Source organism: Parasteatoda tepidariorum, chromosome 5 (genome assembly GCF_982258835.1).
Source record: "Parasteatoda tepidariorum strain Cologne lab strain chromosome 5, Ptep-v5.0, whole genome shotgun sequence".
NCBI classification, from domain to species: domain Eukaryota; kingdom Metazoa; phylum Arthropoda; class Arachnida; order Araneae; family Theridiidae; genus Parasteatoda; species Parasteatoda tepidariorum.
This window is the reverse complement of record NC_141759.1, coordinates 10,504,056-10,518,705: the sequence shown is the minus strand read 5'-3', so window position 1 is coordinate 10,518,705 and position 14,650 is coordinate 10,504,056. Positions and strand designations below refer to the sequence as shown.

The 14,650-nt window shown below is 31.0% G+C and overlaps 1 protein-coding gene across 1 annotated transcript; it reads right to left on the bottom strand.

The window, feature by feature from the left end:
* Window positions 1-3,837: 3,837 nt before the first annotated feature.
* Window positions 3,838-6,902, bottom strand: LOC139425568 (uncharacterized). The gene is made up of 2 exons (XM_087162615.1): window positions 6,052-6,902; window positions 3,838-5,953 (listed from the first exon to the last, which is right to left on the bottom strand). The coding sequence occupies exons 1-2, from the start codon at window positions 6,900-6,902 to the stop codon at window positions 3,838-3,840; spliced, it is 2,967 nt and encodes a 988-aa protein (XP_087018741.1).
* Between the last annotated feature and the right edge of the window lie 7,748 nt (window positions 6,903-14,650).

The window sequence follows — 14,650 nt, the reverse complement described above, 5'->3', positions numbered from 1 at the left end:
GATAATTATTTATAGTTAATTATAAATATAAGACAAATATTAAATTGAAAAGACTAAATAAATACAACTAATGTAAAATTTATGAAGAATTTAAATGCAGTAATTACCTAAATACTCTGAACAAAGTCTTCATCAGACTCAAAACTTGATAAGCTTTCTGTATTAAGGCTCCTATAGGGGCTCTATTCTGTATCACAATCATAATCATCATAATTATCTGACTTTCGCTTTTCAGACTTCACAAAAACCATTTAAAAAAAACGCTCCGAAATACGCATAAAAAGAACAAGGTAAAAAAATTAATTCCCCCTTCATTATGAAAAGAAATTCGTGGAACCTATTCTGCCATCTGCAGGCAGTAAAACTAACTATGCTTCTCGAGTAGGATTAGTTTTTAAGATAGTCAATGCAGAATAATAATGGCGAACGAGCTCAGCACGTCAGCGCGCACTGGAGAAAAATTTCACTACACGAGTAGTGCTCGTTACTAACCATTACGGTAGAAATCTTGCTCCCGAGCGGAACTCGTTTGCACGCATTATGAGGCACGATTCGATTGCGAGCTGAACTCGTTCATAACCGTCAAAGGGTTAAAACGTTTAGTGACAGCTACTTTTTAAACAACTAAAAGTTGACGTAAGTTACTTTACATAAAAAGTTGTCCAAGGCAACACTTGCATATTTGCTCTCTGACTAAAAATTTGCTGCCTTGGAAGCTAATTTACACTCCAACGGCCTTAAAAGACTCGCTCTATTTTTTTGGAGATTTTTCTCTTGGTTGTAACTATAATGCCAGCTTTTATTTCGTTTAAAATTTGTTACCTAAATTTAAAGAAAAATAAATTCAAATATTATGATTTTCTTTGTTTAAAAAATCAACTTGCCGCAGTGGTACAAAGCCAGTGAGTTGGAGAATCGCAAAATGGTTAGAATTAATTAGATGGCATTTCTTCTTTTTTTACACCAACTACTAGCAAATTTTATAATTGCAAGTAGTCTTCTTAGTCAGTGTTATGTAGATCAACAGCATTAATGCTCAAGATTTTTGGAATATTATTAAAATTTATATTTATTAATCAAAGTGGTAGGTAATTTTAATAGGTATTTTTGTTTAATTGATAAGCAACTGGAATGAATTTTTTGTTACTTTTAATTTTCTGTTGCTTGAACTTTTTGATTTCAAATTTATCAAGTTTCGTAAAGTTATAATAAATTGGTACAGAATTAAATAGTAAAACTTGAAAAGTTTATAGTATTAAAAGTATTAAATGATTTGCAATGAGGCGTAGGAATACAATTAACCCTTTCGCGCCGACTGTCACAAATACGTGACAGCATAAGACCGTATCAATCAGGGTAAAAATATAAAACTGGTAAACAAAGTATTTCTTTAGCAGTTTATTTGTGGGCGGAGTTATAATTGTTTGATTTATTTAATTCACCATTACTTTGTTCAAAATAAAACTATTTAGTTATACTTTGAATTAACATTGATTATATATATGTTTAAACTAACAATAATTAAAGTAAAAGCAAAGTAAGTCTGTCAAATCAGCAACGACTACATTTAAGTTACCGTTTTTTATTTAATTACAACTTGATTTTGATTTTGCACGAATGCTTTTCTGAATCACCCGTCCCCAAGGGGTTAATGCAATATGACTGCTCTGTTTACCCATTGTAAGTATCGTATAAAACCTAAGAGCGATGGTTTTTGCGTGTCTTTTTGTGTTCTATGTTTACCATCTAAACATCGTCTGTTTTGACGGGAAATCTGTGTCTCTCCCCCTCCGGCTGGAGAGTGGGTGAGATTTCTGTTTACATCATACTCCAGTGAATAAAGCCTGTTTAAATCTATCGGTTTATTATTTCTACAAATGTAAATTAAAAACAGTAACAAAATATCGGGATTTGTTACCCTGATATGATATATATATATAAATATTACAAACCGCTAGAAATGTAAATCTAATTGCTTTAAAACATTAAGTAACAGCTGTTTTTTAAGCAACAAAAAGTTAAAGTAAGTTACTTTACATAAAAAGAAGGCTACGTTTTTTTTCTTCTTTTTTTGGCGCACTATAAATTGAATTAATATTTCGACTTATTTTAATTTTTAATCCATATATTAAGCGTTGACGAACTACAAAACATCAATTGGACACATTTGAGTGGAATTAAAAGCTACTTTATATTAAATACTAGCTGTACCCGTTCACACGTTGCTGTGATTAATGATCAAATGTATACAATACATCAAAATGGAAATTAATAATAAAATTATCCCTACATATATGTCATTTGAATATAATGAAACGTAGATATACATAGTTGATGGTAGAATAAACATGTTTCTTCACTTGTGATATTAAACAATATTGCAAACGATATCATCATGAAATGAATGATATTTGATGATTGGTGAACTTTATCTTAGTAGTGCTTGTACAACATTTTTTCTTTTCCTATCTGGTGCAAGAACAAATAAATTTGATGGTTTTCCAACTCGTGAACACGCAACGTACAGCTGTCCATGTGCGAAGCATGGATTTATCAAATTTAATCCACATACTTGCAATGATTGTTCCTGTGCTTTGTTAATGGTCATTGCAAAGGCTAGTCGTACTGGAAACTGTAGACGTTTGAAATCAAATATAGTATCCGTTGGTATCATGGGAATGCGTGGTATTAGTTCATGTTCTCCTCGGTGTTTTCCATTTAAAATTGTTGCTTCAATTATGTTATTCATTAATTTTTTTACCTAGCCCCATTGCATAGTCGCGGTGGATTTATATTTCGTAGAAGGATGATTGGGGAACCAATTTTCAAAGATAAAATATGCGGTGGCATTCCTGGGAGATCCAATGAATTTAAAAATTCTATTGGATAATTAACTGATTCATCTTGATTGACAACGGTATCTATGGATTTATATGTTTCTTCATCAGGTATTTCATTTTAAATTTTGCAGTTTATTAAATTCACATCAATGTTTTTGGCTGCCAATATAGCACGCTCACTAACCCATTGATTATTTTTATAATTCTGCGATAAATTTGGAAAAACTTTTGCAATCAATTCATCAGTGGATTTTACAATGTGACAAAAGTTTTCTGGTAATGTAATATAGTGTGTGGATTGGTCCATTTCTATTTTACCATTCCCAATATCTAACAATTGTTTTGTAAATCGTTCAGAAGATTCATCTTGTTGTAATTGAATACGCATATTGGTCTTTAAAGATATTTTCTCCACATACCGCCATAACACTGATGATCTGAGACATGCATTCAATTCATCTGCTGGTGTTGAACGGGGTATGACTGGTAGAGTTTGTCTAAAATCACCAGCTAGCAAAATGAGTGCACCACCAAAGAGCTACTCACTTCCTCTAAAATCTTTTAATGTGCGATTGAGTGCTTCTAATGATTTCTTGTGTGCCATGGTGCATTCATCCCATATTATAAGCTGACATGATCTTAGTACTTTTCCCCATCCCAGAATCTTTTCTAATATTACATGTTGGAGTTTCAATTACCTGCACATTTAATGGCAATTTCAATGCTGAATGTGCTGTTCGACCACCGTCCTAAAGAGTTGCTGCAATACCAGATGATGCAATAGCAAGTGCAATATTATTTTGTGATCTTATAGTTGCCAGAATAATTGAAATAAGAAAAGTTTTGCAGTACCTGCAGGTGCATCTAAGAAATATAAGCCACAGCTCTTGTTAGATATTGCATTTATAATTGTGTCATATGCTGTTCGTTGTTCTAATACCAATTTTAGAAGATTAATTCGAACAAATGTTTGTAATTCATTAACATCGAAGTGCGTTTATCGTTGTATATCACGATCGAAAATGTCATTACCAAATCTATTTGGAGCAATCATTCCCAATTCTGTCAGTGATTTGTTGGCTATTGTCAAACATACATTCTCAATTAAAATCAATGCTTCATTGTATATATTTGATGTAAATTGAATGTTGGGATTAGCATTTATTCTACGCATGCGATGTAAAATGTCTTCACTCATATAGTCTTTATATTTTTCCCAAAGATCCTTTGGATTAGCCGGAAAACATGTAGTTAGTATGATGGAAAATAGTGTACGTATCTGTGGTGGTTGAGCTGTATTAGAAGCATCAGCGAGTGAAATATCCCAATGAGCATCGTTTTCTAAGAGACTTAATTTCTGGCAAGCCTCACGAAATGTAGCACACACACGGCCATTGACTGTTTTTAATTTTTGGAAAGATGTTGGTCCACGAACATTGATTAATAATAATCTCAGGTAAAAGCATTCTGCGTTATTTGGATGTACAGTGTACAGACGACCCAATGCATCGGTGGAATATAAATTTAGATGACCTTGTACTGCTCCACCTTGTTTACGACGCTGAAATTTTCTTGATGATGCATTCCACGTAAAATAAGTTGGTACTTCAGAGTACAGTAGTGTCCTTGCAAAGGTATCATTTCTACATAATGTGAAAAATTCAGTTAATGTTGTTGGCGGTGGTGACATTGCTCTTGCACGTCCATTTTCAAGATGTACTGCTAAATGAACAACGGTTGGATATCGCTCATGAATGGAAAATGATAAAATACGCAATACAGCCTCATTGCTACTTATGTAGCGTCCCAGTTGATATTGAGTGGCTTCATCGTTAGAAGCAGTTGTATTTTCCAGTGCATACACTGCCATATCGCTTCCTTTGTTCACATATTTGCAAATATATCTTATAGCTTTCACTGAATTGCAGTACTCAACATTTATGTGCGCGTTATACGTTTTTAGTAGTAATGGAGAATATGGTACTACCCAACGATTATCAACATCAATAGTATTGTTGAGTACTTTTAGTTTTATGGATTTTCCACCATCTTCGGTAGATCGTCGTCGATAGAGTGGATATCCATCATTGCCTGTAATAGTTTCAGCAAGTAAGTCTCTAGGATACCGCTTTGTGCACTTTCCATCTGACATGCATGGTGAATTATTACTTAGGGAGCCACATGGACCGTGAATCATATTTTTTGAGACAATATCGTGCAAATCTTTATCAATTTCAATGTTTGGTATTTCTGCAGAGATGATTTCATCAATTCGGTTAGGTGTTATCTTTTCCATAATCCATATTAAAATATGCGCATGTGGTAAACCTCTTTTCTGCCATTCAATGGAATACATCCAACAGCGCGTCTCTCCAAATACATGGTGTTTGACAATAAAATCCATTAAAGATTTTAACTTTTGTTTAAATACACGTGCAGAAATATCATGACGATCTGATGGCGATTGTCCAGTTAATAGAAGCTCCTTTATTTCATCCCATGCTGGGTTGCATGTAAATGTGATGAAAAAATCTGGACGACCATATGCACGAACATACGTCATTGCATCTTGTGCATATTCATGCATGTGTCTTGGGCTGCCTGTATATGTGGATGGTAAAATGACTATTTTTCCAATTTCACTGAGATTGCCATCATTTACAATTGCATCACGTAAATGGATGTACTCTTCAGAACGCAATTTGACTTGATTTAGTCGTATGTAGAGGAGCCTTTCACTTTCTATTTTTGCATACATGTCAACAATGTATTGACGAAATAATTGTCTGCATTTCAATATATGATTATCAGCATTCTCACGAATCATCATTCGATATGCATAATAATGCATAGCACTGACCTTTTTGTTAATGTCCACATTAGTTGTAGAAATTCTCATATTAATATTAAAATGATACCCATCCTCTCCTTGCAAAAATAGAATGGGATATTGTAATGCATCATATGAACGATGCGTTTCTGATACTTTCTGGACGTCACCATTTCTACGATGAAGAATTATGTCGCGAGAAGTAAATTCTTCATCAACTATGACAATTGCCACTTCATCGATCGTTGGCGCGTTGAATTGTCTTCGATGCTGACCAATCTGCCTGTTTAATCTGCCTTTATTATTACTTTGTAATCGTCAGATGGCATTTGTTCAATGGCGGTTTTAAATAATTTAATTAATTCATTATGTTGTTCAAACAAATTTTGTAATTCAGCGACAATCTCTCGTTTAGTACTCATATTCAGTTGACACCGTCTGTTGATTTGTTCGTCGGTATTTCCCATAAAATATATCTGAAGATATTTGTGATCAGCATTTGTCAAGTGTAGTAGTGATCCAGCATGGTGATAAATTTGCCCTTGTACTTTAAATGTTGGCATATAATTTGCGCTAACGATATTTGTTGCTCCGAACGATGTCATTTGGAAGCATGAATTGTACTTGCGTATATTTTTCAAAAATTTTTTTGATTGACTTGTTTCAACTGATACTAAAGTTAATAATGGTTCAGGTGGTGAAAGCAAGTCTGGTAACTTTACTTTTCCACCTGCACAGCACATACCTGGTGCTTCATTTTTAAATTTTTGAGCTTCACAATACGTACACTTTTTATCCATTTTTTCAATAATTACACTTGGGTGAAGACTGTATTTGTAAAGGGGATTGTAATTGAAACCACATAAATTCAAGTCAGTATGTATCGTTCGTCTTGTCTGCGTTCCGCGAATTCGATTCCTTTGCTGCCTTGCTTGCCTCTGTTCACTCGTTTCTAATGTTCGAGCAAGAGCAATGTGAACTCGATCTCTTTCTCGCCTTTTTTGCCTCTGTTCACTCGTTTCTAATGTTCGAGCAAAAGCAGTGTGATCTCGATCTCTTTCTTGCCTATCTTGTCTCTGCTGACTTGTCTCTAATGTTCGAGCAAGAGCAGTGCGATCTCGATCTCTTTCTTGTCTAGCTTGTCTCTGCTCACTTGTTTCTGAAGCTCGTTTTTCTCTTCTCCTTTTCGCTTGATTTGTAGATCGACCAACGGCACTTCGCTTTGGTGGCATAATTGAGGGGTTAAATAAAACGTATTTTCAAAAAATATTAAAATTTTTCTCGTATTAATAATCTTAAAAGTTCTTTGGCATCTTAAAAAACAACTTACAAACGTATTACATTCTATAAAAAATAATAGAAGTTGCCATCTTCAGTCATTGTAAAGTAGAAATAATACAGAATATGATATCACGCGAATAATACAAACTATAACAATAATACAAATAATCTCAGATGCAGGAATCTAGCAAATATTACATTACGTCATACTGCTAAGCTGAATTTCAAACATCATTACTAATTAAATGTTATTTTGACATTTTTTGGATGAAATTTGCTTTCACCTTTATTTTTATTAAGCCGTTTTCACAATTCGCGATCGCAACGCTCGACTACGCCGTCTAGCGGGAGCCTGTAAATATCAGACATTAATTTATCACGTTTTCATTTAGTTCCATCAAAGTCATTGACAGAATCAGACGCCATTTTTTAGCAGCAAATAAGAAACAAAATTTCCCTAAGGAAAAGGCCGAAGAACTTGAAAAAAATCTCCTGAATATTAGTAAATCTTTCAGGAACAGAACACGCCAAACATTTGAAGAAAAATTCCTCAATAATTTTTAATTTCTATTATCAACAAACTTGCAACTGATGACTTCCGATTTCGGATAATGTTACAGATGTGTGTATTAAGGTAAAATGCATTTCTTCTGTCTTCAATTCATTACGAATTAAAGTGAAGTCAACATTGCTTTCGTCATTCCAGTGAATAAATATGAATTCAGAACATACAGAATTGTAATAGTTATAGCATATTCTTCTTCGTTATAGAATAGTATATATTTCTGTATCCATATAATTCGGAAAACAACAATAAAAAATTATCCAAATTACTTGAAATAGTGCCATTTGTGCTGATTCTTAATTAATTTCAATTGTTTTCTTGGTAAGTATTTTTTAGTTTTGAAAGAATAAGTTCAACTAGAATTCAGCTATTCTGTTTTTAGCTACATATTCAAATTCATATCAATTATAAAATTTTGCTGTGCAGTATGTTATCTAAAAGTAATGAAGGGATAAACTATGTATCTATTATTTGAAAATAAAGTTTTCAAACAAGGAACTTATCATTTTGGAATTCTCCGGGAATTATAAATCAGGTAAGTGCAATGATTTTTACAATAAAAAATTTGCTTGTAAATATTTTTTTTTCATTTGATGATGGTTCTCTACAGAATGGTTTTTTACGTCTGATTAAGAACTATAAGAATAATAAAAAAAGAAACAATATGAAAGTTTTTATTTCAACATTATGTGTTTATGTATACTTCTTGTATATTCCAATGTTTGAAGTAATATGATTCAGAAAAGTATGGAATAAAAATTCGGTACTTTCGTATTAACGCCACCGCCGCTACAGATTTGGCGGTTTTTAAGTGCCGCCAATCTACACTTAAAATTTTTGCGACAATTGATAAAATAAAACACTTTATTTAAAATCAAAATAGTCAATCGGATTTCGGTGGAAAATGAGCCGATATAGAGTTTAGCATAGATTCAAAACAATCATATCGCCATATGAATCTGATAAATAAGATTCCAAATGAAATAACATTTCCAAAACGTACGTTTACCAAGATAAAGTTTCATGTTGTGGGAATTGGTACATTTTCGTTTTTTCGGTAAAATATTTCCCTCCTGAAAAAATAAAATTGCATCTTGTTTTGTTTTTGGCAAATCCCAAAGACGAATTTTCGTAGCACTAAAAATGGCGACAAAAAAGAACTGTTTTTTTGTTTTTGTTTCGTCAGCATTCTTTATTTTACGCTTCTTAGTTTCTAAATAATGATTTTTATTGAAACTTGAAATTTTTTGACAAAAATTGTTGTCAAAAAACTTTGTTTACAAAATTAAATTTCATAAAATTATGAGGCTTATGTATACTTTTTGTTCATTTTAATTTTTGAAGTAATATGATTCTTAAAACTATAGAATGTAAAGTTTAAATGGGCCTTTCATGTTATATCATTAAATTTAGTAATACTATTTCTCGGGCATTAGGTTTTAACTCTTATAAGAATATACATATTTTTTTCTGTTAATGTACAAATATTTTTCCGATGTGTTTTGGATATTCCTTCTCTAATAATAAGAGATACCATTTTGTTTTCGGTTGTACAAGAAAGAATATCAAGCATTTTTCTTTTTTAAATTTAATAAGCCACATTAAAGAAGGAACGTTGCAATGCTACACGCTACATTAACGACGTCTCCAGAGTAACTGAATGACGGTTCATATAGAAATCGCAGGTATGCGTCTCATACAACAACGCCCCCTATAGTTCGTTGCGATCGCGAATACTAAATCCGTGATACGACTAATAATTACGAAACCTATTCTCGTTGATTTTCCGTGCTTGTGCTCACCTGATAAAGAAACTTGCGCGAATTATAATTAAATATTAAAGTATAATTAATTTACTTTTCTAAAAGAATAGAGCTATAAGATAGAAAATATCACTGTTGTTATCTTCAAGAAATTTGAAAACTGAATCGTTTAATGCAAAATTTAAAACAATGGCTAACTTTTAACCAATCAGAAAATTCCATTTCGACTTTCGCTGATATCGCTGGAACGGTTTGTCGCAGAATGTTCTAATGTCGACAGAATGCTTTGAACTATCTGTATGCTAAGTTTCATAGCTTTCTGTCGGATGGTTTAGGAGTCTATAGAGGACAGACAGACACACATTCTCTTTTATATATATATAGATTATTTTCATCCCAGTTGTAATTTTGTATGATTATTTTTATAACTCACCATCCAGAAGATACGCAGGGATGCCAAATGCTCCGCGTTCTGAAATAGGTTTAGGAAAGTGGTAGCAAATTATTTGGTAAAATCGCTACAGAAGGAGAGGTACGCTTACTTTTTAATAGAGCAACCAATTTAACGTTGCTTTTGATATGATGCTTATAATTTTTGATATTTAGTGGTGAAAAAATTACTTAAAGGGAAAAATACTAAACTAAAAGTAACTTAAATTTCGCTACCAATAGAAAATACTATTTTACAAAGCGAAGCAAGTTGGCATCTCTGGATACGAGACAACAACTGAAGTACATCTACTTCTGAAACTGCTGAAATTTCGTAGTTATTGGGGGGTATTATGTTTCCTATGTCAGTCTGGAAGACAGAGCAAATTCGATGTACTTTACCTTTTTACGTAGTCTACCTTTTAGTGTAAACAGTACGTCAACACTAATTCAATAAATGTTACAAATCACTAGGAATATAAATGCTTTAAAACGTTTAGCGACAGCTATGTTTCAAACAACAAAAAGTACTGTGCAGTCCGCAAAAAAAAAAAAAAAAAAAAAACGAATCACCCTGAATAACTTTCGTTCTAATGATCGGATTTTCACGAACTAAGTGTCAATCTCAATGGTTCCTGGGGGTGACCTCAAATATGTTAATTAATTAGTGCTAACTATTAATTAAGTTACGAAATCAGACACAAAAACGTACTTTCTCTGAATAAACATATAATTTTTTTTACATATTTGGAAACTAGACACTTGAATTAGGGAGGGTAGACAAAATTTTAAAAAAATTGGATGGTAAATTGGGCCGCAATAAAGGTTTATATATTTGGCGATAGTCCAGAAAACCGCCAAAAAAAGTCGCCTGCGCAAATAAATATTTTAAGATAACCCATTGACTAATTCAAAAGAGGAGTGCTTAATTTTACTAGGTTGCTACGCAACCAAGCTCTGATAGTAAAACAATTGAAATAATGTTCAGTGATTGCTCGGAGGGGTTTAATTTATTGTTAATAGTAAATATCTCGAAGTTTCTAGGCAATAAACAATTTTTTTAGGGGATTTCTGTCCAAAAAGCAAAAAAAAAAAATTATTTTAATCTCCTTTGAAAAGTAAATTTGAATCGATTTATAAATTATTTATTACAGTTTTTAGAATTTAAATACATGAAATTTTTATCTGATATTATTTAGATTACACTGTTTTTACTATATTTATTCGAGGATTTTATACTAAAATCAAATGAACATAACTTATTATAGCTATATACAAAATTTTAGGGATAATCATTTTTACAGCTTTAATCGAGTCTTCTAGGCAAGAAAGTTTGAAGAAGAAAAAAAAAGTGCTTGAAAAATAAAATGTAGAATGTATAATAATTCTAATGCACATTCACAAGGCTTTCTATAATTTACGATATTTCTTTTTTCTATAACTCAAGGAATTGCTGAATGTTTAGTGGCATTTTAAAAAGATTGAAATATATTAAGTTTATGAATAAGATATTGAAATAATGTGTTGCATATTGTAGGATTCATTGTTTAAAAAATCGCTTCATTCTACTAGATATTTAGGTTACATCGTTTTCTTTGGATAAAGATGATTAGCAAATAGCATCCTCATGTTTCGATACATTCTGAAACTTATTCGTTCGCAAATTCACCATAAAATGTCGCACAGCATATTCTTCAATTACGATAAGCTACATTTACCACCAAATACTGCTACTATGGTTATTTTTGTTTTCTTATATATATCTGATGCTCTCTTTTTAAACAGAGCTCGTAAGATCCTTAAGATACTGAATTGGGGGCACAAAAACTTAAAAGATAAAATATTTAATTTCATTAACTCAAAATATCTGGTGTCAAAATGTTAATTTTTAAGTTAAATATAACTTTTACAATATTGATGTTCTTACGTTTTTAAAGACCACATGAATCCTGATAAAATATTAAAATGCATATGTTTACTTTAACGAGTGTAAAATCCTTATCAAAATAATGATCAAGACCCAAATGTAAAACAGTATAATTGACGATGAAAACTCAACTGGCTTCAAAACATATGAAGAGGGAAGTAAAAGTCGGCATGTTTCGAGATTTCAAATATAATCGCCCATTCTCAAGACTTGTCAGGCTTGGATAACTTGTGACTTTTATTATTGGACGCTCAAAACATGTCTATTTTTATTATCATCTAATATTTTTTAAAATCAATGAAGTTTTTATATTTTCGATTCAGTTTCTTGGGATTATCCATTTAGTTACACAACATATTAAGTTATTTCACTCGATATTAAAATAAGTTTTACATATGTTATAGGCACAGGTTCTTAGATTGAAAAAATAATAATTCACTACTTTGTAAAAAAAATCAATGCAGTAAAAAAAAAAAATTTTTTTTTTTGCTGCAAGCCTTAACGTTTTAATTTAAGGTCATGAAAAAATTCCGTTTACAATTGAAATTTCAAAAGTCGAATGTGAAAATGGAATGTCCCCTAGTACCAGGAGTCGAAATTAAATAGTTACGAGGACAACTTTTTTAAACAAGTTAGCGTTTCCGTCCTACTCGAAGTTGTTTGAAAAGGTATTTTTCATATATCGATTCCAAAGTTTATTCTACATATATTTCAGGGTATACTTTCGGAGTATTTCGATCGAGTTTAATTTTACACCCTTATTTGCTTAAAATTATTAAATAATTTACTTTAAATTATTCAAGCTACATGATTTAATGCATTCATAGTATAATAATAAACGGAGCTTCCAACGCATATCCTTAACCTTAATACCGCTATCATTAAATAAATGGAATAAGCTTAGATAAATAATAAAAGTTAATTTTTCCCTCGTTCTAATCTTCAAGGAATAATATGTTTCGATCAAACAGATTTCATTCTGGAAATAGCGAAATTATTGAGTAGGTCCCTTGGAGCAATATCATTCTTATCCTCTTTTGACGAAATATAGGAAAAATTAGTTTTCACAGTTTCAGTAAAAAGTATGTTAGCCTACTTGCCACGTTTTTTTTTTTTAATTTTTTTTTATTAAAATAAGTTCGGAAATTGTGTATTTCTTTATGGCATTTTTTTTAAAAATCAGATGACTCTAAAATTGGCACAGCTTCGGAATCCTTACAAATTTCAATTTTTAGCATTTCCTGCTTAACAAAATAAGGCATTTTCCTGATAACAAATTATACTACAATAATATCTTGGAAATCATGCTAAAGTAAAAAATTAAACAAAATAGTTTAGTATATTATCAGGAAAAAAAATCTACTTGGTATCATAAAGAGTAAAAGATATAATGAAATAATTAGTGAATCACACGTGGTCAGATAATTAAAAATTTAATTTCACAACTAAGATAGTAGGATGACATTTAAGATACTGAGATATTTTAAGACACTAAAAAAATTGGCTACGTATTCCACAGCTTTTCATGTTCGGTATCTTTATCCTCTTTGTAGTGACTTATAAAACATCAACACTATTTTAGATAATCTATGTTGAAGTCGCGAGAAACAAAAAAAAAAGACAATCAATAATTTATACTCTTTTTTCAAAAAAAATAGTATGCTTAGTAAATAATCAGCTGTTTTGCATTAATTAATTTTAAACAGCGGAATGTTTTTAATTTCTTAACAAGGTTTTATTCTTAACTAGCAGATAATAATTCTTTTTAAGAAAATTTGACTATAATTTAGAAAGGAACTTTACTTTAAAGAAAACCTAAATTAAAGAACTGAAAAAATTAATTAGTATATTAATGAAGAAATAATAAACGTAAAATGGTAAAGAATAAGATTTTTAAAATGTTAAAATTTAATTAAATAGTTGGAAAAATAGTTCTGCGATACACTTCCGGAAATTTCTTTTAAGATTAGGATGATATAGGGTAAACCAACAAATGATGGAGCATATCATAGATATTTCTTAGAAATAAGATTTTAAACGTTTTAATTTAGATTGATTGGTAACAGTAGCTTACTACCTAACAATAGGAAGTCATCTAACAATGCATTTAGTTACCTGGTCTTTGAGTCTTCTCTGGAAAAAGTTTTGAATTTGTTAGTATCTGTTCAACGCCTTGTTTCTTTGACAAAATTATAAGGTCAGTGTTTGTTGTTATCCGTTTAAACTACAATTAATTGCATATAATAATGCTTTTTTTTTCTCATTGTGAAAAAAAGAATTCAAAATATGGTCATTGAAGTTACGTTTTATTTATTTTAAGCATCATAACATAAACAAGTACTGTGATTAGGGGGTGTTTATTAGCTGGATTACAGAGCGATGAAAAACCAATGAATAAACAAGTGTTCCTTTACTGGGATTTTTTCAAGTTAATAAAAATAAAAGAAAAATTTTAATTTTCTTGTACCTTTTGTCATATTATAAATCAAAATTATGTTAAAAATAAAAAAAACAACAACTTCTAACCAGTGAAGGAACAGGCATGTTCCTTCACTGAGAATAGATTTCCCAGTGAATGAATAGTATGTGTGAAATATGATTTTACATGGATAATTAGTAGTTCAGCGACATAGAGGACTCCTAAAATTCAGTTAAATGTTGTATGAACAGTTCCTATAACAATTTCATTTAAATATGCAAATTTAATTGCTAAATTTATTTAAAGAATTATAATAATAATTAATTTATTATTTATCTTTAAAAATGTAGTGATTAGTTATTACATCATACCTTAGACACCTTAATAAGCCATGTTTATTAACTAAATATAACAACTAAATATAATAATAAAAGCTTGAATGGAAAATTTCTTTGCAGGATTTTGTGCCAATAATTAGCCAAATTATTATCTTATTGACGTCTTTAATGTCCTAACGGTAACTGGTAGGAAAAATCCATTTAAAGACAATTATCTAGGTGAAAAATGGGTGAAGTTTTTTTAAGGCGACATCCACC

What these genes read in the sequence shown, in the direction of transcription:
- LOC139425568 (XM_087162615.1), bottom strand. Translation starts at nt 6,902, where the DNA reads ATGCCACCAAAGCGAAGTGCCGTTGGTCGATCTACAAATCAAGCGAAA. An exon ending in GTCGCTGAATTACAAAATTT is followed by an intron (nt 5,954 to 6,051) that starts GTTTGAACAACA and finishes CAGATTAAACAG; the next exon opens with GCAGATTGGTCAGCATCGAA.